This window comes from Nicotiana tomentosiformis, chromosome 2 (assembly GCF_000390325.3).
Source record: "Nicotiana tomentosiformis chromosome 2, ASM39032v3, whole genome shotgun sequence".
Classification (NCBI taxonomy): Eukaryota; Viridiplantae; Streptophyta; class Magnoliopsida; order Solanales; family Solanaceae; genus Nicotiana; species Nicotiana tomentosiformis.
Window position 1 is genome coordinate 35,440,960 of NC_090813.1, and position 25,268 is coordinate 35,466,227.

Genomic DNA, 25,268 nt, shown 5'->3' on the forward strand with positions numbered 1-25,268 from the left:
CCTCCATATTATTTTCTTTCTTTTTGAGGGAGGTTTGATAAAGTTTGACAAAATGATCTGGCGTACGACAAATACGTGCCCAGTGACCTTTCATACCATATCGGTGGCACATATTAATTTTACCTTTTGAAGGATTAGTTTGAGAAGCCTTATTATTCTCCTGTTTATTTCTACCATAATAACGATAATTGTCTCGCTCCCTGCCACGTCTACGTCTACGACCATGATAAATATTTTATTTTCTTTGAGACTTATCATATGCTGCTACAACATTCACTTCCGGGAATAGAGCTGACCCAGTGGAACGGGTTTCATGATTTTTCATTAATAGAGTATTATTCTGCTCTGCAACAAGTAGGCATGTGATTAACTCAGAATATTTCTTAAAACTTTTTTCACGGTATTGTTGTTGTAGCACCACATTTAAGCGTGAAAAGTGGAAAATATTTTTTTCAATAAGTCATCATCTGTGACAGTGTCTCCACATAATTTTAATAGAGAACTTACTTTAAAAATAGCAGAATTATACTCACTTACGATTTTAAAGTCTTGCAACCTTAAATGTATCCACTCATACCGAGCTTTCAGTAATACCGTAAGTTTTAGGTGGTCATATCGATCCTTCAAATTAATCCATAATTCAAGTGGATCTTTTACAGTTAGATATTCAGTTTTTAATCCTTCATGTAGATGATGACGAAGGAAAATCATGGCCTTTGCTTTATCTTGATTTGATGTTTCATTTCCTTCTATAATAGTATTCCTAAGACCTTTAGCATCAAGGTGAATTTCAGCATCAAAGACTCATGATAAAGTAATGCCTAGTGCCAAGAATTCAAGCTTTGATAGGTTTGACATATTGAAACTAATCATAAAAGTAAATGGGTTAGAAATAATAAAAAAAAATTCAATGAAAATTAACTTGTAAAAACAAATCCAGACTGCTAATTAAGAAATTGATCATTTTAAACATGTACCATTAAAACAAAAAAGGAGAGGTGTAAGTAACATATAATGTATATGTCAAATAAGCATGAATTATTATGGAGCATATGAATAAACACAAAGAGATATATTCAGTATGGTAAAAGAAAAGCTTTTTATTATAAGCGAGGATGTGAGGAATAACTATATATGTTAATAAGAGTGAATACATTCAAATATTACTTTCCACCAATTGTAAAGTAATTTAAACTAGCTAGTACGTACAATTATCACTTTGTCACCTTGGTTATCACTATTTTTTTGTAAAATGACTTGAAGATAAATTTTGCTCTACACAAGTTCACACATATTTATTAAATTATTTTTGTTAGTTTAACACACTTAAATTCTATATATTATATTTTCTTTAACAATAAGCAAGGCAAGAGAACTTCAGTAACATGGCCAACTATAATAAATGCTTAACAATATATGAATTTATTAATAACAAGTATACTGGTGCATATATATTACCATAAACCAAAATGAATATATAGTGATATACCTGAAGGAGAATCGAATACAACTAGGATGTGATTGTGAAATTGAATGTGGCAATCGTGTTGATAACGTGTTATGAGATAAAATAATTTAACAAAATAAAAAAACAATAAGAGAAGTAAAATTAAGAAGAGATGTAGTAGAACTCTTTTTTTTCTCTTTCTTGGGTGGTCTCTACCGATGTAAATTGTCATGCTTTAATTTTATAGGCAAGAAAGGGTAACTTAAAATCTATCTTGAATAGTGCAAAGATAGATATGTCGTAGGAAAATCCATCCTCACACTATTTACATCATGGAAATCCATCCATATATTATTTACAACAACTACCTTTTTTTTTTGTTTCTAGGTTCATTTATAAACATGATCAGAGCGTCAAGAAAAATACGACTGAACTTTGAAAAATACTACCACAAGATACAAAAGTGTAACGAAGCATCATGTTAATTTGTCAATATGCACTACACATATACTGCCTTCGTTCCTTGAATATTCGATTTTCCAGTATGGTAGGAGCTCTTATCAAAGCTTAATATATATGTTCTCGAAACCCTACCTCTAAACTATATTCGATTTTCATTTTTTGTTTATAAATGTTTTTTTGTTTAAAGTATATATGGTAGACAACCTTTTATTTTTTATTATTTTAGGTGGAATTTTAGAGTAACAAAGGTTAGCGTGGCGTTTATTCGTGTCATAACCTAGTGCGAAAAATAGGACCTTCTGATTATTGTATATCTTGAACAATTCACATATAATTTAATTACTTTAATGTGACAATAATTTTGTAGCTTTAAGTTCCGTGGTAATAACTGAATTGATTTAACCTACCGCTAGATAAAAAATGCAGCTCAAATAAAAACCGGAAGTTAATTAATCATCACTTAATGCTACCTTAGCTTAATTACTCAACTATTTTCTTCTGAGAAGGTTTGTATATTAACTATTTCGCATCAATCGAATTTCCGTGCTATTGGCTTTAAGAAAGGAAGAGCAGAAAGCAGCGCAATACTTTTGAACAGATTGTTGTAATATAATTAACTTTGAATATATAGTCGAGTAATAACTTTAGGAAGACTTGTAATAACTTTGAAATGGATTAGTTAACTAAGAAGTGAAAAATAATACTATAACTTTACTGAGAAAGAGCTGCTATCTTGTTTCAACAACTATGCATTGTATTCGTTTTTCTTGTTTGACCTCTTTACTTAATTAACTTGCACACTTACACATATATAAATAAATAAATAAAAAAGAATAACTACGTACTTTGAATTAGTTAAAGGAAGGACAACACATTAAATCTGAAGACATGCTAACCAGTAATTAGATTGGTATGGGAAAATTGAACGTAAGAAATACTAATAAAGTGTTTGGAAAAGTATAGAAAAGCCTTCTTTTTCCCTTTCTTTCTTTCAAGTACAAAAATAAAGACTTCACATACACACCTCTAATCTTACAAAAAGATAAATCAATCACTTCAGACTCGTGTCCTGCATGTTCCTATCCCTACAACACATACATGCATGCTATGCATTAAATCATACCCATCCCTTGATCACTGGCCTTATCAAAAGATGTGCCAAATGAGACCCTTTCGTTCAGAAAATTACACTATATAATTAAATAAAAAATATTAAAATTATATATTAGTAGTATATTTTGTCTCGGCCCTTTTTACCTGTTTATATTTTAATACCTCTTAGTAAAAATTTTTGATCGGCCACTATTAAAGGCAACTTGAATCCCATGCATGCAATTAGGCCCGCACGCACGCACGCAAAGATAAAAAGGCAGCAATCATCATCCTCCCAAAAAGCCTCCATTTTCTCTCAAAGTTTTCAGAGCCATTGAAGAAAGTAGAAGGGAAAGCTAAAAAGAACACACCCCACACAAAGTCTTCTTCTATTAAAGCAACTACAAACCATACGCACTACAAACACTCGCGCAAAAAATAATTCACTCACCTGTTAGTTACATAGTCTTTAGAGACTTTGGCTACGGTTACCAATAATCTTCTCTCTTTTTTCAGAGAAATGAAAGTGCCCTTTTCCTCTAATGACAACGTGAGTTCAAAACCATTGATTAGCAATAACAACAACAATCTCCAGAACGCTACTTTTCCGGCCGCCACCAACGGCCCTAACTTGTGCTACGAGCCCAAATCAGTCCTCGAACTCCGCCGCAGCCCCAGCCCTATCGTCGAGAAGCAGGTGATAACAAATCCCGATTTCTCCGCCCTTTGCGGCGGCGACGATCCTCTCCAGCTAGGAGATCATGTTCTGAGCAACTTCGAAGATTGGGATTCTTTGATGAGAGAACTTGGGTTACAAGACGATTCTGCTTCACTTTCAAAATCTAACCCTCAACTCAGCCTTACACAAAGCGAGTCGCTGACTCAGTTCCATAACCTCTCCGAATTCTCAGCTGACTCGACTCAGTTCCCTACATCTGATTTTTCTTTCTCCGAGAATTTCCCTCAGCAATTTCAATCGGTGAATCAGGGAAATTACATTAACGCCCTTGATCTCTCCGGTGATATCCACCAGAATAATTGGAACGTAGGATTTGATTACGTGGATGAGCTCATTCGTTTCACTGAATGTTTCGAAACCAACGCTTTCCAGCTCGCACATGTGATACTGGCACGGCTCAATCAACGGCTCAGATCCGCCGCCGGAAAACCTCTTCAACGAGCTGCCTTTTACTTCAAGGAAGCACTTCAAGCCCAACTCGCCGGGTCAACTCGACAGACTCGCCCTGCCAGCTCATCCGACGTGATTCAGACCATCAAATCCTACAAAATTTTCTCAAACATATCTCCAATCCCTATGTTCTCCAGCTTCACGGCGAACCAAGCCGTACTCGAGGCAGTCGACGGCTCGATGCTAGTCCACGTCATCGACTTCGACATCGGACTCGGAGGCCACTGGGCTTCCTTCATGAAAGAGTTAGCCGATAAAGCCGAGTGTCGTAAAGCCAACGCGCCGGTTCTTCGAATTACGGCTCTAGTCCCTGAAGAGTACGCTGTGGAATCGAGGTTAATCAGAGAAAATTTAACACAATTTGCTCGTGAACTCAATATCGGTTTCGAAATAGATTTTGTTCTAATTCGAACTTTCGAGTTGTTATCCTTCAAAGCAATAAAGTTCATGGACGGAGAGAAGACAGCGGTGCTTTTATCCCCCGCTATCTTCCGGCGGATCGGGTCAGGGTTTGTTAACGACCTCCGTCGTATTTCCCCTAACATGGTGGTACACGTGGACAGCGAAGGGCTGATGGGTTACGGAACCGCGTCGTTTCGTCAGACGGTGATTGATGGGTTGGAATTTTACTCTACGTTGCTGGAATCACTAGAAGCAGCAAATATCGGTGGCGGGAATTGTGGGGATTGGATGAGGAAAATTGAGAATTTCGTGCTGTTTCCGAAGATAGTGGATATGGTGGCGGCAGTAGGGCGGCGAGGAGGTGGCTCGTGGAAGGATGCGATGGTGGCTGCCGGATTCCGGCCGGTGGGATTAAGCCAGTTTGCGGATTTTCAAGCGGATTGTTTGTTGGGGAGAGTACAGGTTAGGGGATTCCACGTGGCGAAGAGACAAGCGGAGATGTTGCTGTGCTGGCATGATAGGGCCCTAGTAGCCACGTCAGCTTGGAGGTGTTAATAATAAAAACTACTAACCCTAAACTAGTTGTAATAATAGCAGTGATTTCAATCTTTAGCCTATATGGTTTTAGTTTTAGGGGTGGGGGTAGCATAACAACAGATAAAACTCAAAAGAAACTTTAAGAAGCATGTTTTTTTTTTTTTGCTTTTTTGTTTTTTTCAATTGTGTTGGTACTATCTTTTTTTGTAATTTTGTAGCTTAATTTCGAGTGTCAGGTTGGTCTCTCTAATTAGTGGATAAATGCAATGTGTAACTTTTTCGCTGTTAATTTCAAAGAAATCTCCCTGCGCATCACCATGTTTGTTCTTTTCCATGAAAAAAACATCGTCATGTTCAATTAGGAGTAATAGGATTGTGACTTGTGAATTATTCCGAGAAATTTCATTAAAAGATAAAGTTAAACCTATGTATAGTCAAATCGGGTAGATTCGATAAACTAGCTGCCGACTAGTAATAATTCAATCAACAAACAATTCAAACCAAAAAATGAAAAAATGAAAGTCGTATGAGTTCACAAATACTCTCTGGCTAAAAAATAAAAATAAAAATATCAAAATAGTTTTAATAATTCAATAATTTTATTACTTCAATCCGAAATTTTTAGTTACTTTGACCGGATGAGTTCTAGCGAAGGAATAATTAAGTCTAGGAGAAGCACTGAAGCAGTATGGTATTACAACATAATAAGTTAGCGTTTGGACATAGATTTGATTGTAACTTGAAAAAAGAGTTTTTGAAGTTGTGTTGAAAAATAATTTTTGAAAGTTGAAATTGTTTGGACATACATTTTATTTGAAGAAAAGTTAAGTTTTATGAGTGGAAGAAAAATTTTCACCCAAAAACCGTTTTTGGGAACTTGGGAATTTTTGAAATTTCTTGTCTCAAAACATGATCATATTTCATAAACAAACAATATTTTCAATTTTTAAAAAAAAATAAAGACAAAATATATGGCTAAACGGGAGCTTAGTCATCTAAAAAATATTGCAGACAATTACATAAAGTCGTAAACAGTATTTTAAAGTATTACCAGAAGGTTTAAGTTAAATATGTACCGATATGAAAATAATTTACACTATTAATTTAACCATTATAACAAGTAATGACCAATTACTCCCTCTGCCTCAGATTATTGTTGTGTTTCTCTTTTACACGCTCCTTAAGAAAAAATTAATTAGAACGAGCTTGGACTATTTTACCCTTATTTATATTTTAAAACATAATCTCTCTTCATTGAATATTTACTCTATTTAAGTACTATCTACATCTTCAATAACAATTAATGTTAAGGGTAAAATGAAAAAAATATAATTTATTTTATCTTAAACTTTGAAAATGACAAATAATAATTTTAGACAATTATTTTTAGAAATCATGACAGGTAATTTAAGACGGAGGGAGTACTGCTTGCCGTATACCCCCCCCCCCCCCCCCCCAAAAAAAAAAATATACCAAAAGTATTCTTATCTCATGTAAATAGACTCCGAGTTGAAGAAAATGACAATATAAAATTTATATAACCAACTCTAGTTAGTTTAGAATTAAAAAATAATTTGCTATTTTTCTCATATTTCAAAGATATTCCCTGCCAAAATCTCATCCACATTCAATGCAAGAAACTTTAAAAATATCCAATGAAAATGAAACGAAACAGTACTCAATGGTGCACTGACTTCTTCCAGGTAATTTAACAAGAGCACAGAACACTGGGGTTACAATTAGAAAATAAATGTTTTAGTCACACTCAAAAAGGGTTAAAGGTATAGGTTAGTAGGACAACAAACATTTCTGCACCTAGAAGCAATGAATTCTTTTGGCTCCTGAAATATTTGTGAGCACTTAAATCACCTACTACTCAGTGTCTGGCTTTTCCTTAACTAGCTTCCTCATGAGTGGCATTGCCGTTGCTCTCTAGCTTAGACACAGCATCTGGCCCACATAAACGCGTTAACTCTTCCTGTTTTACCACCATATTCCAGCAAATATCAGTACTTTAATTTCATCTTTCTCCTTCACAACTGCTTCGTCAGGTTAAAAAGAAATCCTTTGCAAGGGAAAAAAAAGTAGCACTACAAAACAAGATTCTACGATACTAATTGCCTCACATTAGTTATAACAAAATGCTATTCGTGAAGCAGCATCACACTATCCCTATAAAGTGCAAAGGTAAATGAGGGAAAGGAAAAAGGGGATGACATGAAGAGGGTACTTGAGAATATTACCAAATATCAAGGAGGATAAGCAATTAGAGGAACACTTAACAAGGTATTAAGTACCTTTATCAAACTATTCTCTGAGGTAAGCTTCTCACATTCCTCGGAGAGCCGTTGGAGCTCATCTTTGAGTGAATGATTCTCGCTGCTCAAAGCTTCTACCCTACGCTGCAGCTCTTCACACTCAGCCTGCAAAAATAAGAAACAGAAAACAACATGACTGCCAGAAAATCTAAAGGAAATTTTGAGTACATTTTGGATTCCAGAAATTGGAGCAAGCAAACAATCAAACCGCCCATGAACATTATTAAGAACTAAAATCAGCTTGTTTGCTATCCTGCTGGAATTCTGGTTGCTGTTGTGACATGAATGGAAAAGAGTATCATGTTTTTGTGTCGGCTGAGGTACAAGCTTGATGTGCACGGGAAGAATTTTTACACTTAGTCACCAGTTGTAACTCCTTTCTAAACTGACGTCATATACAAGGACAGAAAAAGTCCACATGCAGTAAGATGAACTCCTAAAATGGAAAGCAGCCAATTCCTTCGTTTCTTGGCATTAATTTGATGACGCTTCCCATCGCTTCATGTCACCATTTAATTTAACTAATAACTATCATTAGGAGAACAGTAGCTGACTACTGCATCTGGGTGAATTTTTTCTTCTTTATCTTTCTCCTTTTGAGTGGATACACTTAGGTTATGCATCGATCCCCAATGACATGAGAAATAATAATGGGTATTTACACTTCTATCCAGTTATCCACTTCCTATTCAATTAAGCCCATCAAGATTCATGGTCATATATGTTTTTATTTGTCACTAAATAGTTTTCTGGTTCGAGCTGTTTTGCCTAGAACAATTGCCTTTCCAGGAGCTCAAGGGCTAAAAGGTATTTTCAAGAGCGTAACTGATAGGTAAAGGAGAGTATATTTTACATTAGTGGCTACATTTACCCAACCATGTCTCTCAAATATACGAGTATTTATTACTCCCTACGTTGACATAATATGTCTTAGCTAGGAAGATTACGGAACAGTTTCACAAAAGGGTCAGTAGTTATAATTAACAATTAAGTCTATAAGGTGAGAGGACAAGAATATTAAGGGATCGTTTGGTACGCGGACTAACTTATTCCGGGATTATAATCCTGGGACTATAATCCCTAGACTAATTTATCCTACCTGGGAGGTGGGCTAAAATAATACCAAATTTGATGGGATAAGGTGGGATAAGATGGGATATCCAGGATTAAGTCTGGGACTAAGTTTATACCATGTTTCGTTTACGGTATAATTTTATCCCGGAATAAATTTATACCATCAACCAAATATGGTATAAATTTAGTACAATACTTTATTCCACCTTATCCCGCGTACCAAACGACCCCCAAGTATTGACTAAGGGTCCATAAAAGAGATTGTAGTAGGATTTGATATAAGATTCTCTTTGGAAAGGGTTAGACATAGTTGGGACAGACTTACTTTTGAGAACAGGTAATCAGCCTTCAAGAGGATGGTGATTTAAGGGAGACCGTCTATAAGTGGTTTGTATTACGTGACATTTGATATGAATGCATCTCCTGTTGCTTTTTCACATTATATTCCATTTTTGGTACATACCATCCGTTAATTTGTCTTCTACAACTCGAAGAAATTTTCTCACATGTGCTTTACATTGTCTTCGACAAGAGTGGGTCGCTCTAGTGGTGAGCACCTTCCACTTCCAATCAAGAGGTTGTGAGTTCGAGTCACCCCAAGAGCAAGGTGGGGAGTTCTTGGAGGGAGGGAGCCGAGGGTCTATCGGAAACAGCCTCCCTACCTCAGGGTAGGGGTAAGGTCTGCGTTCACACTACCCTCCCCAAACCAAGGTCTGCGTACACACTACCCTCCCCAAACCCCACTAATGGGATTATACTGGGTTGTTGTTGTTGTTGTTGTTGTTGCTGTGCTTTACATTGTCTTCACGAATTGAAATAATAGAGACACCAGATTTTGTTCTTTCAGAGGAAAAGAGAAAACACTAAAGAACGTTACAGTTACTAGGGCCTTAAAACACTATCTGCAGATTAGAGCATGATATGCCGATATCACATCGAATTGCATTCCCGATTCTTATTTATACCGGAGACCATTTCATAAAGGTGACACAATGTGTTTCAATCAACTAGAAAAATTCATCATCATAAGATATTAATGATTTGGTTGAAACAAGGAACTTGAAGCATCAGTCTAAGTTAATGTGGCTAGACGAAAATGCAAAAAGATCAGTGTGCCATATGATGGCGTAAAACAGAATGATCTTTTTTTTTAAATAACCGTGATGTCAGGGCCAACTTGTGCGAACCTCGACTAATTCCACGGGATACCTGTCACCTCCCACCAGCAACAGGTACCAGGTAACTCCATCCACCAAGGTTTGGATAGATGGGATGAAATTACCTTGTATTTGTGCATCCGCTAGGTTTTGAACCTGAGACCTCATGTTCTCACCCCACTTTATTGACCACTAGGTCACTCTTGGATGCGTAAAACAGAATAATCTTAAGGCTTTATATTGGTGTAGAGACTATAGACCCCATCATTGTCTTTAAGAGCTGCTTTTATTTATTATTAGAAATAAATTTGGGGACCTCTGCTTGAAACCAGATGTCTGAGTCTAAAGCCATGTGGAGAAGAATCTATATGGCTCATATAATAGAAGACATATACTCAATTCTGACTGGTAAAAGACGGAAAGAGTAACATTATCTACAAAGAGTAACTCATACCTGCTTGCGTAGCCTTGACCTCCTAGCTGACTCCCTATTAGATTGCTTTCTCTTTTGTCTTTTAAGTTCACGTTCGTCCTGTCAAAGCGAGGGTTACAACGAAATCTATCAACAAAAAGAAACAGAAAAACGATGATAACAGGGCTATAACCCCATCATTGATTGTGTACTTGCTCTGGCACATAAAAAACGAACGGGAACTATCGACCTATGGAATATGGAAAAGTGCCTTTTGTGTCTTACATAATTTACTGCTCTACCTGAAAGATCCATGAAAGTTTTTTGGGGGGTGGCAGCGGCAGTGTTATAAAGTAGAACCATGAACTTCAAACAAGCACAAGATGCTGCTATATCCAGAGATACAGAAAAAATGAGATGGAACCATGTTCAAGAACTAATGATACAAGGAAGTTCAGTTTTATAATCCCTTTCAAACTATATGAAGGTTTAAATAATTTTAATGCAAAAAACTTGATAAGAAAATCGAATCCTACAAACAGGTAATTTTAACCCATAAAGAATGAAACCAGCATAGCTTCAGGAGTTTTCTGGCTTATTTTAAGTTGGAGCTGTTTCTGGACCCACCAAATTAAAACACCTGAAGCCTTGTAAAATCAGAGTGTTGAGTGCTTTTAAGAGTTCTCCAGGTTGTGATCTTTCTTCGCTCACAATTGTGAAACTAAAAAATTCACAAATTAGTCTTTTTAGCCACTTATTTTACATCTATTCATGGAACTCTCTATGTTAAGACTCAAGATACACCGACAATTAGGGTTATGAGAGAAAATATTCCACCTTAAGTGATACCATCTGCTACCAGATGGGTGGAATATATGCAGCTTTTTACAGACAAGCAGTTAGACTGGAGAATTTGAAGTACAGAGTACACAAACTAATCTGGTCAAAAATGACAGTACTGATTTCAGTGAGTGAAAAAAGCTAAAGAAAAGAAAATGTACCTGAACCCATTGATCATTCATCCTTCCTTCATGTCCTATAACTGGACCATTCACATTTGGCTGTATTATGATCGCTCCAGGACCGGCAGATGATGCATTCCACACATCCATTCCAATATTTAGGTTAGTTGCATGCACAGTGACAGGATTTGCATGCATAGAGGTCTGGTAATTCGCTGTTGTGGGATTATTCTGCGCACTGGCTCCTGATAATCGCCAGATTTAGAAACTCGGTTATTGAAAGTAAGAATGTCAGAACCGAGAAGAAAGGTCACAGAAGTTACCATCGGCAAGCATTTGATCAAAGCTTCCCTTCTTGCTTGCAGCAAATTCCTGAGATTACATATTATCAAAAAAAAAAATCAACTAGCAATCATAGGACTCGCGATCTCCATAGTATGTAAATAAAGAAAAAAGGTGGTTAGATTGATCTGAATACTCACGTGGTTATCATTTTCATCATTTGTATCTGATGTACCTTCACTTCTGCTGTCATCACTGTTCAAGAAAATATATTCCACTTAGATGCATGACTGATCAAAAAAGAAGAATTTATGGAAAAATGTGATACAAAATCAGACCTTTGTGTGGCACCATCATTTCCAGAACCTGAAGCAACTTTCCCGCCGTCGCCCGCCTTGCCACCAGAACTGGCCTTTAACTTTTTGTTTGTACTCCGATCCTTTCCTTCAGGATCCTTCCCGTTTGATTCAAGGTTTGCCTGCACTGTGTTTGGAGTCTGCTGAAAAAACATGAACAAAGGTATTAACAAAAGTTTCTTTTTTGTATTTTTTATTTTTTGAAGAAGAGGTAACTTCCTTTCACAGCTTTCAAATTCATAAGAACAAAGTACCGACAAGCTTGATTACCGCGGCCATGTTAGGATGAGCATAAACTCCGGCAGGAGGATATAAAGCTGGATATGGGACTGGAGTCCCATAAGGAGGCATAAGAGGATGCTGAAATATCACAAGGTGATCAGAGAAAGTACTATAGATAGGTTCTGAGATCATGTGATAGAAAAATCGTAAAGCAGGAAACTAAATAAATTAAGAATGGAAAATCAATTACCTGGCCTCCCCATAAGTATGGGTGGGGAGCAGGAGAAGCAACAGGTGAGGCAAAGAAGGGAGGAGTAGCTCCAGCGCTATAATAAGCCTAACCAGGAAAAGAGAATTAGTACTTGATAGACTAGAAAACTAGAACAATTATTCATCAGCATTCATGTTATTGGCTTAATCATTATGGAACTTAATATCAACCTGCATAGAGCTTGACCAATCAGGATATGAGGGTGTAGTTTGTGTCTCCTGATCAAACATTAGAAAACTTGTTAGCAGTGAGCCAATACATACATTAACACATCTGTGCACACACACATACACATACAGAGAGAGAGAGAGAGGAAGAGAGAGAACAGCACATGTTTAATGACTTATTAGCCATAAATGTACAAAAGAAAAGAAAGAGAAGGAAAGGGACCTGAGTTGAAGCCGGTTTTGAAGGCTTTGTAGGGGTGCTCTCTTCCCCAGCTCCCATTGGGTCAATTGATTGTATACTCGGGTATCCACGTGAATAGTTCAGAAATGGTGTACTCGAATAAACGCTAGATAGATCATAAATAGGGAAAAGAAATTAGAACTCTTCCACTTTCTTTTTTTTGGATAAGTAGAAGTTAGAACTCCTACCATTTTCCACCTATAGAGATTATGCGGTCACTGTCATAGGAACAAGTATACAATTTGTTGCTTTTCTGATAAGCATAGAGATCACTGTGCCTCAAATCCACATTAGTTACGGTTGAGTTGATGTAAATAGAGGGCTTAAAAAATTGTACTTGTAAATATATCGGTGTAAACTAGGTCATAAAACCTCCTGCCTAAGAACAAATCATCTTACCATGCATAATATAACAATGAGAAACAAATGTCATATTTCCTCTTTTTTGGTTTACACAAAAACCATTGAACTGTATCATCAAAAGGATGAAAGAAGCTGTAAAGCCATCAAAGATTAAATAATTTACAAATTCATGCAAAGCAATCTTTTAAATTTACGGTGCAATCTGTGTTACGCTGAATATAGAGAAATTGAAGCACAATTCTAGAGGGATGTACATAAGGCAAGTACTCATTTCAAACAAATAAATCTTACCAAAAAATATTAATGTATTTTCTTAAAGAAATTGCTATCTGGTACGTTTCCAAAGAAAACATTGTAGACTAATAGATTATCAAGAAAAGGAAAATCCTTTCCATGACTATATACAAGGGCGGAGCTATAATATTAGCTACAGGTTCTGAAAACCCAGTAGCTTTTGCTTCGACCACATACTTGTATTAGGAAAATCATTATATGTGTATAAATATTTAATTGCGAACACCATAGCTAAAAGGTGCTATGAGTTCAGAGGTATGTTCAGAAACCATGAACTTCAAATTCTAGTTCCTATATAATTAAATTTCAAAATATAAATAATGTCATCCATTAATCCAAAAGGTCAAGTCTTTCTTAATGGTCTCTAGTCCATACTTTTCTTGGGTTCAACATCACTTCCATGAAGACCAATTGCACCAAATACAATGGTTTACCATGAAGGCCAAATTGCACCATAAATATTTGTTAATGTTAAATCTTACAATAAAATATATAGTTGGTGTTTTTACTTAAAGAATATTGCCAACATCTATGTACACCATCTTTAGGCACAATATTTCAGGTTGAAGTGTCCTCTCTATAGGACTATAGAGCTCTAGGGTTAATAGAACAAAGAAGTCGGAGACCGCCCACCCCTAATTAGAAATAATTCTCATCTGTAACATACTAACATGTACCAAAGAAAATAAGGGAGAAAGAGAGAAATTTGGAAAGTTCACTTAAAACCAGATAGAATAATTCCACTACCAGAAAGCAAGAAAAGATTTAAATCAAAGGCAATTAATTCATACTAATACAAAACTGGGCAAAGAATTGGGTTTTTCTTTTGTCAATTGAACAACTTAGTTGCAAGAATTTGTCTTCCAAGAAACCTTTTGGGACTTGCTAGATTGATTATTAAGCTCAAAAGACAGAAGTAAAGCTCAATTTCAAACATGACAGAGACCGAGTACACAAACCAAAAGGAAACCGCTAAAGACTAAAAGAGAGATCCCAAAGTTCAAAATTTTAAAACAGGATTAAAAAAATAACAACAAACAAATCATGTCTTAGTTAATTCTCTTGTAGTTGTCTGTCTGTGTGTGTGTGTGTGTGTGTGTGTGGAGTATTAGCATGTTAAGGCGCGTGCAAACACAAAGGCAAATAATCCATACCAAATTAGGAAGTAAGAAACAAAACAAAGAAAGAAGAGGTGGTGGGGGGAGCTGACCTGGGCCGTATTGGAAGAGGGGGATGTGAGGTGGAACAAGGAGGTTCCAAGTCGGCTAAAGTTTTGATTTTTTAACTTTACTTTTTTGGTTTCAAATTTTCTTCTTCTGCTTGTTGGTAAACAAGTGCTCCCTCAGGAGATTAAAGAAACTTTAGTAGGGTTAAGGTTGTCCTAATAATCTTGGTTCTTGGGTCTGAACAGAACACTGTGACAAAAAGAAGAAGAAGAAGAAGAAGAAAGTAGTTGCAGTTTCATACAGGGGGGAAACAGGAACAAGGAAGTCAGTTTTTGTCTTAACTATTTTCCTTTTTAAACAAAGACTTGCTAGTGTGTTACTCCTATATATTTTACTTAAATTTTTGAATTTGTGTCCTAAAATAAGGTATATATATTTTATGTGGCTATAAATTATTATATAATAGTAAATTATTTTTAAATAAGGAAAGAAGTTATTTTTTTTGTACGAATTAAAAAAAAATAGGTTCAGATAAATTGAAACGAAGGAGTATAATAAAATGGGATATAAGAAGTCTTGGGTTTAATTACCGGGGGCTGGACCAATGTGATAAAAGGAGGGAAGTAGTAGGGTTTGGGGAGAAAGGTGACACGTGAGGGGAAAAGAGAGTGTACAGTTGGCAATAGAAGAGTGGATAGGAATGACAGGGCAACAAAATTTTTGGATAACTTAACTTATTAATTTTCCCAACTGTAAGTCAGCTAAGCTAGCGTTTGGTCATAGATTCACAAATTTATTTTGAAAAATCTGTTTTAGGTGAAGTTTGGCTTGGAGATGAAAATGTGTTTGGACATACGTTTTCAAAATATATTTTCTAAATTTATTTTGGAAAAACATGTGTATTATTAGGGGTTTGGCCCAAAACCAGCTATTGAGCTGGTTTTGGGATTTGAAATTTGGCCAAAATATAAATAAAATCTATGCCCAAATCTGTGTTTGTCAAATAAAACTCAAGTTTATTTTGGCAAAACCTATGGCCAAACGGGTCTTTTTAAGTTTGTGTCCCCCTTTTTCCTTTTGCTTTCCCCTTCAAGTCTTTGGGTCATGTAGAGGCGGCGCCGTTTGGGTGTCTTAACATGTGAATTGTACCAATAGGCATTCATGTTTCAACTTAATTAAAAGTTTGATTAGGTTTTATTTCTAAAGAATTTACTTTGTCTCACTTCCTCAATTAATCTTCATATTAGCCTTGTTAAAAGAGAACTAATTTGTGTTTGAGCAATTTTTTTCACAGTCTTATGCATTCAGTTGAACCAATTTTATCTAAAAAGTTATTAATACTAGTTATATATTTCAATTACCGTAGGAAAGTTAAATATGTGTATATTAATTATGAAGATTCAGCAATAGAACATTGTTGTATAGGGGTCAAGGGAGTTTTTATGAACAAATTTATTATCACAATATTTCCACTCTAACTTTTTTTAACGATATGAAAGGCCTTGGTGTTCAAGCTTTCATGTCTATTACTTTGCCTTCGCATGTCACGTGATTTGACATATTATTTGTTGTTCAAGCCTTAATCACAATATTTCCACGCTCTTTACCTTTTCTTTTAAAAAGAGTTTGCTTTTATTTTGATTTGGCACACCAGCTCACTTGGCATATAGTTTAACTCTATTGAGCTTAAATTTGACTCATTTTGCAAAGTTCAACTAATCTAATCCAGATGATGTGCTTGGACTTATGTAATTTGGGAGCAATTGTTTTTAATAAAAAACTTAAATCCAAATTAGGTACGGTCTTTGTCCAAAAGGAGCGGCAAACTGTGCTCAGTGCTCTATTGAACGTGACTTTGCAGCCACGGTTGTGCCGCAATTTAGTTGAATCAGCTCACACGAAATTATGGGTTTGTGTTCACAAACGTGATTAAGAAAATGAGGGCAACACACAAGTGGTAAGTCTACCCCTCATTAAGTAAAAAGTAGTACTTAATAAATTAAATTTTTATATACTGATAGTATATAATTTTTGCACGCTGTCATGTATAATTAAAGATAACTATCCATATTCAGTGAGTTATAACCCGAGGCAGTACCATTTTACAACAAATTAAATTATACTAATTTGTAAAAATGCTAATTTATACTATTAAGTATGATATAAGACAAATCCTAAAAGAATACCCCATTTGGTGGAAATAGGAGACAACCGAGAGAACTACAAGATTAGAGGACAGAGTAATGATCGCCAGAATATTGGAAAATTGTTGCGTACTGGAGTAGGGGAGGGAATGGTTGTTATTTTATTTTCATATATATAACGTACTACATTTGCCAATGTTTCTGAGACAAAATTTGCTTCGGCAATTAGTAATTTCATCAGGCAAAAGTCAGTTATATTTGGTCTGAAACTTAACAGTTTGAAGAGTTTCGTGCAAAAATATTAAATTGACTTGCGTGTCACGTCACCTTAACATAGAATTCAAACTTGAAGCTGATTTGGCACACCCAGTCACTTGACATCATTTGTCGACCTTAAATTTGACTTGGCACAACACATTACACATTACTTGTCACCGTGACAAAGCCAGAAATTTTTCCAAAGGTGTTTCAATACTTGTTATATACCTTTAAACTTAATTTTGTACCTATATATGCAATATAATTTTCTGATGAAGGCTGGTCAATTGACCACCCTTACTAGAGTATAGCTTCGCCCCTGCTTGGCACATGTCTATATCTGGTTTATAGAATTGCAGAAATGCAAAGGAAATCTGTACCAAAAGATGGTGGATTGATGAACTTTGACCTGAGTCATGCTCCTTTCATATTTCTGTTCTATTCTAAACATTCTATTTGCTTTCTGTACAATGTCTACAATGATGGTGTATTTGGAGAACAATGAAGTCTGTTCTATATATCATAAAACTGGCGAAAAAAGACGGGAAGTCAATCAATTATTTACACCTAACCATATCCTAAGAAAAAGTCTCTCCACCTATCAGAGAGAATCATCATAGGCAGTCATGAAGCAACAACATGAACTCCTTGTTTTTTTCTTGCTAGTTTCTGCATCCCTGTCCATCAAATAATTTGTGCCAGGAGAATTGACCAACTCTTTGCTTGTGGGATTCTCCATCTCAAACAGATTTGGAGAAGTCGTCTCCGAGGTGCACACATTGCGAAGAATATTCGCGATGAAATCTGATATTTGCTCAAATTCTGGTCGGTCTGCTGGATCCTCTGCCCAGCAAGAGCTAAGAAGGGGTTCTATCTCCCTCGGAATGTTATCCATGCTAGGACGCAATTTCTGGAATTTATTAAAGAAATGAAAATATCATATTTACCGGTCACTGGAAACTTGTTAGACGAGTAAACTATTATCAATAGAAAACACATACCGTAGCTGTAGCATATGCCACCATAATGTTGCTTCGTCCCTTAAACGGAGTGCTGTTGGTGAGAAGCTCCCACAGAACCATTGAGAAACTGTAGACATCCACTTTATGATTGTAGTATTTCTTCACTCCAATTTTAATTGGGTCAATGCTGAACATCTGGCATTTGTAAAGGGTAAGGCATACACGCTATTATTAAGCAGGGTGTAAACATTTTCGTCCAATGTTATACCTCCGGAGCCATCCAGCGGTATGTACCAGCTTCTGTTGTCATTTCAGAGTCTGCCTCCTCCCTAGCTAACCCAAAGTCAGCTAGTTTAACTTTTGTCTTGTCTTCTGTGAGGAGTAAGTTACCTGCAAATATGGCAAAATGGCAATGAATAACAGAATCAAACAATGAAATTCCAGTTTCAACCATCTTAATGGTCTGATAATCCTTTTCAGAAATTAGGCTTTCTTCACTCCTATCCACTCTTTCTTACGGCTGCCACAAAAGCACTTCTCTTTTATTTCTCAGCACTTTGCCTAGTTTTACTAAATCAGAATCAAGTTGAAGAATTTGATTAAAAGATTTTTTATGGAGAAGGAGCCAAACAGATACATACAGGGACTTTTACTGTAAGTAAGACATTAGCCAACTACTGGGAGCTCTAGTATTTTCATAATGCATGTGCATTAGATTTTTCTTTGTTTCATGATTAGATAATGAGACTTTTTAGATTCATTGAGATGAGTGTGCTTAACTGCTATATGGCGATCTCTGTACTGTTGTAATTTGTATTTTGCAGTACCATCTTGGTACTTGTCTTAATAATATTTATTTATCTTAAAAAAAATGATTAGATAATGAGTATGTTTAATCATTAATCTACCTTCACAGTAAAGGCTGTCAAACTATCACGGTATTTAAACTTACGGTACACAGAATGAAATTGGTGCATCAATTTAGGTCCACTACAAAGTGACTGGAAACCAAATTTGTGCCAGATAGATCTACAATAAAGGCTATATTTTCACTAAAAGGCTTATGGAGATTTATTGGAGTGGAAGGAAGATCGCCACATGAAATTAGTTGACCTAGAGAAACGTATGATAGAGTGCCAAGAGAAGTTCTTTGGTGTATACTGGAGAAAAAAGGAGCTCCTATAACATATATAAATACCATACAGGATATGTATGAAAAAAGGCCATTCACAAGTGTGAGAATAGTGAGAAGAGATACTAAGAAGTTTCCCGTAATAGTAGGTTTACACCGGGGATCTACCTTTAGGCCATATTTATTTACCATAATTATGAGTCAACTAAAAATATACAAGATAGGGTGTGGCTTGGTGCATGTTATTTGTAGTCAATACTGAGTTAACTGACGAAACTAGTAATGGTGTCAACCAAAAGTTTGAACTATGGAGAAGCAATCAAGGGCGTAAAGATTTAAAGATAAGTAGAAATAAAACAGAATATATCAACCATATGTTTAGCTAGCATATAAAGAATAAATTTGAGATGAGATGAGATAAGACTGTGATGTCTCATGCAGGCAATCTATATTTTTAGGCTTAGTATTTCAATACAACGGTATAACAGATGAAAACATTACATAGAATCAAAATAGCACGGCGAGAAGCGCTACAAGAGTGTCAGATGATATGACCTACCAAATACAAAGCAAGCCCATTGAACAGTTATAAAACCAATAATGCTGCATAGGAGTGAATATTAGGCCATTCCACAAAATGAGTGTCATAGAAATGCAGATGTTAGGAAGGATGCACAGTCATACAAGATTAAATGTATCACATTCACCAGAAGGTGCAAGTAGCATGTATAGATGAAAAAAGAGAAGGCCACGCGAGACGTTTGGTCATGTCCTATGTAGACCTCCAAATTTACCAACCCGTAATGTGAAAACCATGATCGAGATAGACCAAATATCAACAAAGAAAGTTGTCTGAAAACACCCAGAATTTCTTGGAACCCATTCGGACTTAGCAAAGGATAGAGATATAAGTAAAATATCTGTATAGGTGATACCCTAAGGTTAATCGTTATAGGAGCACTTGCTATAAGTCCGTATTTGACATGAAGTTGAGATGGGTGTGAGATTTGGAGAATTCCTAGTTTTTTAGAATCCCTAATTTGTCCTGGAAAACAAATTATCAAGTAGTTGAATGAAAACCTCCCAAATGGAGCAAAATGGATACAAGGACTCATATAGACTATTCCAGCAAGTCTGGCTTTGAAGTGGAGTTGTTTTCTTATGTTCATACAAAATCATAAAAAAAAATTAAAAAAAAGTCACGCAACTCAAGCAAGTAGCAATCCTGATCAGTGTGTGATAACACTACCTACTCTGTAGCCACCTAAACCTAAAACTTGAAAGTGCAATAGCGAACTACAAGATAGGCAGAGAATTACTTGGCTTCAAATCACGGTGAATAATTCCAATTGCATGCAAATACTCCATTGCTCGAGAGATTCCCAACGCAAAACTTAGAGAAAGTTTCAGATCCGGACAATGTGGTCTGATGCTCCACAAGTACTTCTGAAGCGTGCCGCCTCTCATTAGCTCTGTAACTAACATCATTGCCGGTTCCATGGAGGCACCAATAAACTGTTTCAACAATTTACAGCATATTAGCAACCAATGAAAAGAGAATCAATCACCATACAGAAGGATGCGTTTAAGGCAGTCTCTGAACAATAATGTGAAATGAGATAAACAGGACAAGATATTGAGGAAATGTACGAAGACTAATGTCTGATGCTTGAATCCTTTTACAGACATTTTACAATATAATTAACTGTCTTGATCTGTTGGAAGACACTTACACTATTGGATTAAGTATAGCTACATACAGTTAGCTATTTAAACTCAACTATCAAACAGCTAAGAAGCTTGAAAGTTGGATCAGGCATAATTCTGCATTTATTCAACCTATGAAATAACATTCGAAAGAGTAAATCAAAAGTTGGTAAAATACTACATAGGACAGAGGGCCATGAAAGGCAAACTCTTAAACTCTTTTTCTGTTACCCTGCTAGTCCATTAGCCATCTGTTTGAGGCCAACAACACTTATGCCCCAATCTCAAACTAGTTGAGGTCAGCTTGGTTTATCAGATACTGAATCCAATTAGGATTAAGCATGCAATACATATTAAGGCAACATGCAATTATCCAGTTTAGCTAACTCTTTCATGATTAAAACAACATGGTCAAGTTACAGATGAAGCAACTTTTTAGCAAGAATCGATAAAATAGTTCAAAAGCATCCAGTATATAATTGCGGATATTATACACCATATAATCTGTACTACACGCTAACCGACCAGGAGCTTATTAAGATCTTTCCTTGAACATCACAGCAAAGCACACCATATATGCTTAATAGAAAACAGTTTTGAGTTCCAAGCTGTCCTTGTACTTGGCAAAAATAGAAGTAAATCCGAATAACAAATAGATTTTATAGGAAATTTAACCTTGGATATTTATACAAGAACGCTTAACAAAATACCAAGACGAGACAGGAGCATATTAGATTTATAAATAAATCATTTCCACAAGGAAATGTTATGAAATAGAGAGGAATTCTTTTCCCTTAATGTCTAAATATAGTAAATACAACAGGACCTCTTATATAATTTTTAAAGAGTAGCACCAAATATCCAATGTTATTACTGTAAACGGTTACATAGTCCACAAGCTATAGGTTTTATTCTCTTTCTATATTGGACTTCAAAGCCAGTAACCAATCATTGTTTCCTGATTTTGACTCTATTAGCAAGGTGGACAAAGCGAATGAAATTTAACCAGTAGCACTATTTCTTATTGAACACCACATACCTTCACAATATTGTCATGCTTCACTTTAGATAGCAAAAGGACCTCCCTCTGAAATTTTTCTTTCCGCTCGGGACTCACATTTGCCGATCTGTCTGGCTGTATTATTTTTATTGCAACAGGCATGGATTTATATCTGGAACAAGTATTACAAAAGGTGCTTCAGAAACGCAGGACCCTTAATAAAAAGAACTGAAATGCAGGATCACATTTTGGGAGTGCAAATGATAGTAACCAGAAAGTTTGTGTTAACTAACGTGAATGAGAGGTAACAGTAAATTTAAAGATCTTAGGTAGATGTTTTGGGTGTACACCATATAGAACTAAAGTAGATTCTCTAAGAATCAAATTCTTCTGAGATGGGACTAAGCAGTTATTATCAATAATTGTTTGACCCACAATGAGATATTATTCTAAAAACATCTAGTACAACATAAATCTGGTTATCTTCACGTTCGTAACAGTGAACCAATGAAGGGAGCAGGAAACTAAGTTTTCAATGGTTAGGCAAGGTGAAACTACAGATAATGGTTGAAATACGCTTAGGGACACTTCAATGAAGACATTTAGAATTGAAGTGGAACTCAAATTTATATACTCCAGAACTACACATTCTCGAGTTTCATTTGAAATGAAGTCACAACAACTCATGTAAACCATAATGGGGTTTGTATTTAAAATGGATGCAAAAGATTTGGGATAATAGATGTGAAATATATTGGGCCAAATCTCTCTGTCCAAATGGGCCCTGATATCACTTCATCATAACTGACAATGTTATAAGTAGGATATTGAACCATTTGCTATTCTAAAAGATATATTTAAGAAAATCTGAACGCAATTATCTTACTAATTATTTAACCATTGGTATTAAAACTTACTAGATTTGAATGAGGAACAAAGTTGATATTAAGAAATCTTACTACCAGTGAGATATCCACACTATGGACAGCTTTCTCGAATGCATTTAATTTCTTTACATTTATAATCTTCCTCTTAACTATAGTTGTTCGTATGTCTACCTTTCAAGAGGATAGAAAGATGAGTTAAGAAAAGGATCAAAGTTCCAGGAAAAAAAATTCCCTACCTTGCTCCTGAATAGATGTAAGATTGAGAAAGAGACCTACTTCCGCTAGCAAGGGAAGCAGGAAATGTATTTTAACTTACAACTTCTACTTTATTATGTAAACTAAATATGTTCATTACTTCATTGCGAAGAGAATGCATTTTGTTGTTTTAGTTTTCTAATTTTTCAACCCTCTCCAAAATTGATAAGATTGCGATACGAAGCAACTAGCATTGCTTCACCAATTTATTGCTTACCTTCCTACTTCTAATACCTCAAAACCCTTGGTCTTTCTCCCTACAATGTCCTTAAATGGATTATGTTAGATTTAGGTTGAAAATTCATTTAATGTCTAAGCTCAATAAGAGCGTTGGAACTTATTTCCTTAATCCTCACTTATATAAAAGTAAGTCCTTTTAGTCAATAAGGTAACACAGAAACTATATCTCAACAAAGTTCACTCCCAATGACAGACTAGGACAAATAAGAAAAAAGATAAGATTTAGGACTGAACTCAATGCCAAATGAATTGGTCAGACCATCTTCGGTAGTCAGCAAATCGTAAGCATATGCTGAACACAGATTTATACATTAATGAAGTAGACTTTTTGCTCCTTCCTAGTCTTCAATTGAGTCACATTGAATGTTTTAGCGGAGCCTCGAGAACCATAAGCTCATTATAACTTTTCTAACTGAAAAATACTAAAACACGGGACTACAGAAATATCCAAGAAATGTGAGCTTATCTAAAAAAAACTTTTCTGCTTTTGACCACCGACAACCTAATCGATGCACAATTGGAACTTTGGGAGTGAGTAAGCTTAATCTAGATAAAGTGCTTTCCCTTTTTCTTTCTTTAGAATTCCAGCTTCTTAGCTTTGAATTCACCTTCGCCTATCAAAAGAAATGTGATTGACAGATGTTCCTCTCTTTGAAAGAAGGGCTGCTTCTGCTTCTGTTGGCATTTGAAACAATTTTATCTTCTACATATTACATCCTTAGAGTCAATAATATATACGAGGAACTACTGAACTCAATCACTCCCACAAGTACTAGGCAATTCTTTCTGATTGCATATATTCCAATTTTGATGTAAAAGTAAAATGCTGGTAATTTGAACACCGTAAAAAAAAAACAGCCCAGTGCACTAATGCGCGGGGTACGGGAAGGGCCGGACCACGAGGGTCATGTTCCTCTCTTTGAAAGAAGGGCTGCTTCTGCTTCTGTTGGCATTTGAAACAATTTTATCTTCTACATATTACATCCTTAGAGTCAATAATATATACGAGGAACTACTGAACTCAATCACTCCCACAAGTACTAGGCAATTCTTTCTGATTGCATATATTCCAATTTTGATGTAAAAGTAAAATGCTGGTAATTTGAACACCGTAAAAAAAAAAAAACAGCCCAGTGCACTAATGCGCGGGGTACGGGAAGGGCCGGACCACGAGGGTCTATTGTACACAGCTTTACACCCATGACCTTCCATCACATGGGAGCAACTTTACCGGTCCCCTTCAATTTGAACACCGTAAAGTAAAAGTAAAATTCTCTTATCGCAAAGACAGAAATATCTCTCCTTATTGTGATAGTAAGTGAATTCTTAGATAAATTGCACCAAAGCCACGCCCAGTGCCACGCAATGACCCAGAACAACACGGGTCGATATGAATTTTTGTTCTTTGTAAGAACAAATAACAAACAATGACGCAATTCTTAGTCTCTAAAACGGAAGAAGGGGTTTCCACTCCACCGAACAAAATGACAGACCGACACCCCAGAAATCAAGAAAACTCCAAAATGCAATATTTAAGAGAAATGCAATTAATTCAAGAAACGTAAACCAAGGAAAAGGAAAATGGGGCTACGAAGAAATGGAAAACAATTCAAAGGGGACTCACAATCCTTCATAAACGAGTGAATAGGGACCTTCACTGAGCAAAGGACCAATAGAAAGCTGGTGTAGATCGATGAATAGCTTCTTGTCAATGTGGACAACATTTTGAGCACAAAAATCATCAATGTCAGAAAATTTCCCAAATGGGTTAGAGAGAGAAGGTTCAAGATTGAGAAAATCTTTTGTATCCACCATAGCTGTTAAGCAGCAGCTGTTGCATTACAGCACAGATAAAGAGAAAAAAAGAAGTGTGTGTGTATGTGTACGTATGAGAACCCTGTGTATGTGGAGTGTAGGACTAGGACTACTAGGAGTGCGGAGTATAAGGGGAGGGGTGGCATTTGAAAAGAGTTACAGCGATGGAAATAAGAGGGAAAAATCTCTTATATTTAGCAATTTATTTATTTTGGGTAATCCTTGTGTATATATTCTGTTGTACTAACTACTACTAACGTTGGACATAAAAGGTAATAATAAAACAGCAAAACAAGTGGTTGTAATCCGCTGCGTTACGTCTTAGGGTAGAAACGGTGCTCGCGACCTGCATGGACGCCACATGCATAGATAAAGAGTTCCTTTTCATCCGAATTTTAGTTTAAGATTAGATTGGACGACCTGATGCACAGTATTCCGCATTCACGCAGGTCCA

At 35.9% G+C, this 25,268-nt stretch overlaps 3 protein-coding genes across 8 annotated transcripts; 1 reads left to right on the top strand and 2 right to left on the bottom strand.

Annotated features, from left to right (window-relative positions):
- Positions 1-3,242: 3,242 nt before the first annotated feature.
- On the top strand, positions 3,243-5,444 carry LOC104087646 (scarecrow-like protein 15). Its single transcript, XM_009592180.4, has one exon. The coding sequence runs from the start codon at positions 3,522-3,524 to the stop codon at positions 5,145-5,147; it is 1,626 nt and encodes a 541-aa protein (XP_009590475.1). The 5' UTR covers positions 3,243-3,521; the 3' UTR covers positions 5,148-5,444.
- Positions 5,445-6,791: 1,347 nt separating this feature from the next.
- LOC104087647 (G-box-binding factor 1) lies at positions 6,792-14,741 on the bottom strand. Of its 6 annotated transcripts, none has more exons than XM_070195147.1 (13): positions 14,459-14,710; positions 12,780-12,863; positions 12,574-12,697; positions 12,354-12,401; positions 12,163-12,249; positions 11,961-12,050; positions 11,673-11,833; positions 11,535-11,589; positions 11,376-11,424; positions 11,092-11,297; positions 10,133-10,210; positions 7,427-7,552; positions 6,792-7,107 (listed from the first exon to the last, which is right to left on the bottom strand). In XM_070195147.1, the coding sequence occupies exons 3-13, from the start codon at positions 12,628-12,630 to the stop codon at positions 7,024-7,026; spliced, it is 1,041 nt and encodes a 346-aa protein (XP_070051248.1). In that variant the 5' UTR covers positions 12,631-12,697; positions 12,780-12,863; positions 14,459-14,710; the 3' UTR covers positions 6,792-7,023. The 6 variants fall into 6 exon arrangements, with proteins under 6 accessions (XP_070051248.1, XP_009590477.1, XP_009590481.1 ...); XM_009592182.4 differs by having other exon boundaries at positions 11,949-12,050; positions 14,459-14,587; XM_009592186.4 differs by lacking the exon at positions 12,780-12,863 and having other exon boundaries at positions 11,673-11,830; positions 14,459-14,741.
- A 2,469-nt stretch (positions 14,742-17,210) lies between these two features.
- LOC104087648 (serine/threonine-protein kinase STY13-like) lies at positions 17,211-24,948 on the bottom strand. Its single transcript, XM_009592187.4, has 6 exons — positions 24,624-24,948; positions 21,657-21,789; positions 20,230-20,425; positions 18,047-18,168; positions 17,818-17,973; positions 17,211-17,726 (listed from the first exon to the last, which is right to left on the bottom strand). The coding sequence occupies exons 1-6, from the start codon at positions 24,812-24,814 to the stop codon at positions 17,418-17,420; spliced, it is 1,107 nt and encodes a 368-aa protein (XP_009590482.1). The 5' UTR covers positions 24,815-24,948; the 3' UTR covers positions 17,211-17,417.
- Positions 24,949-25,268: the final 320 nt, after the last annotated feature.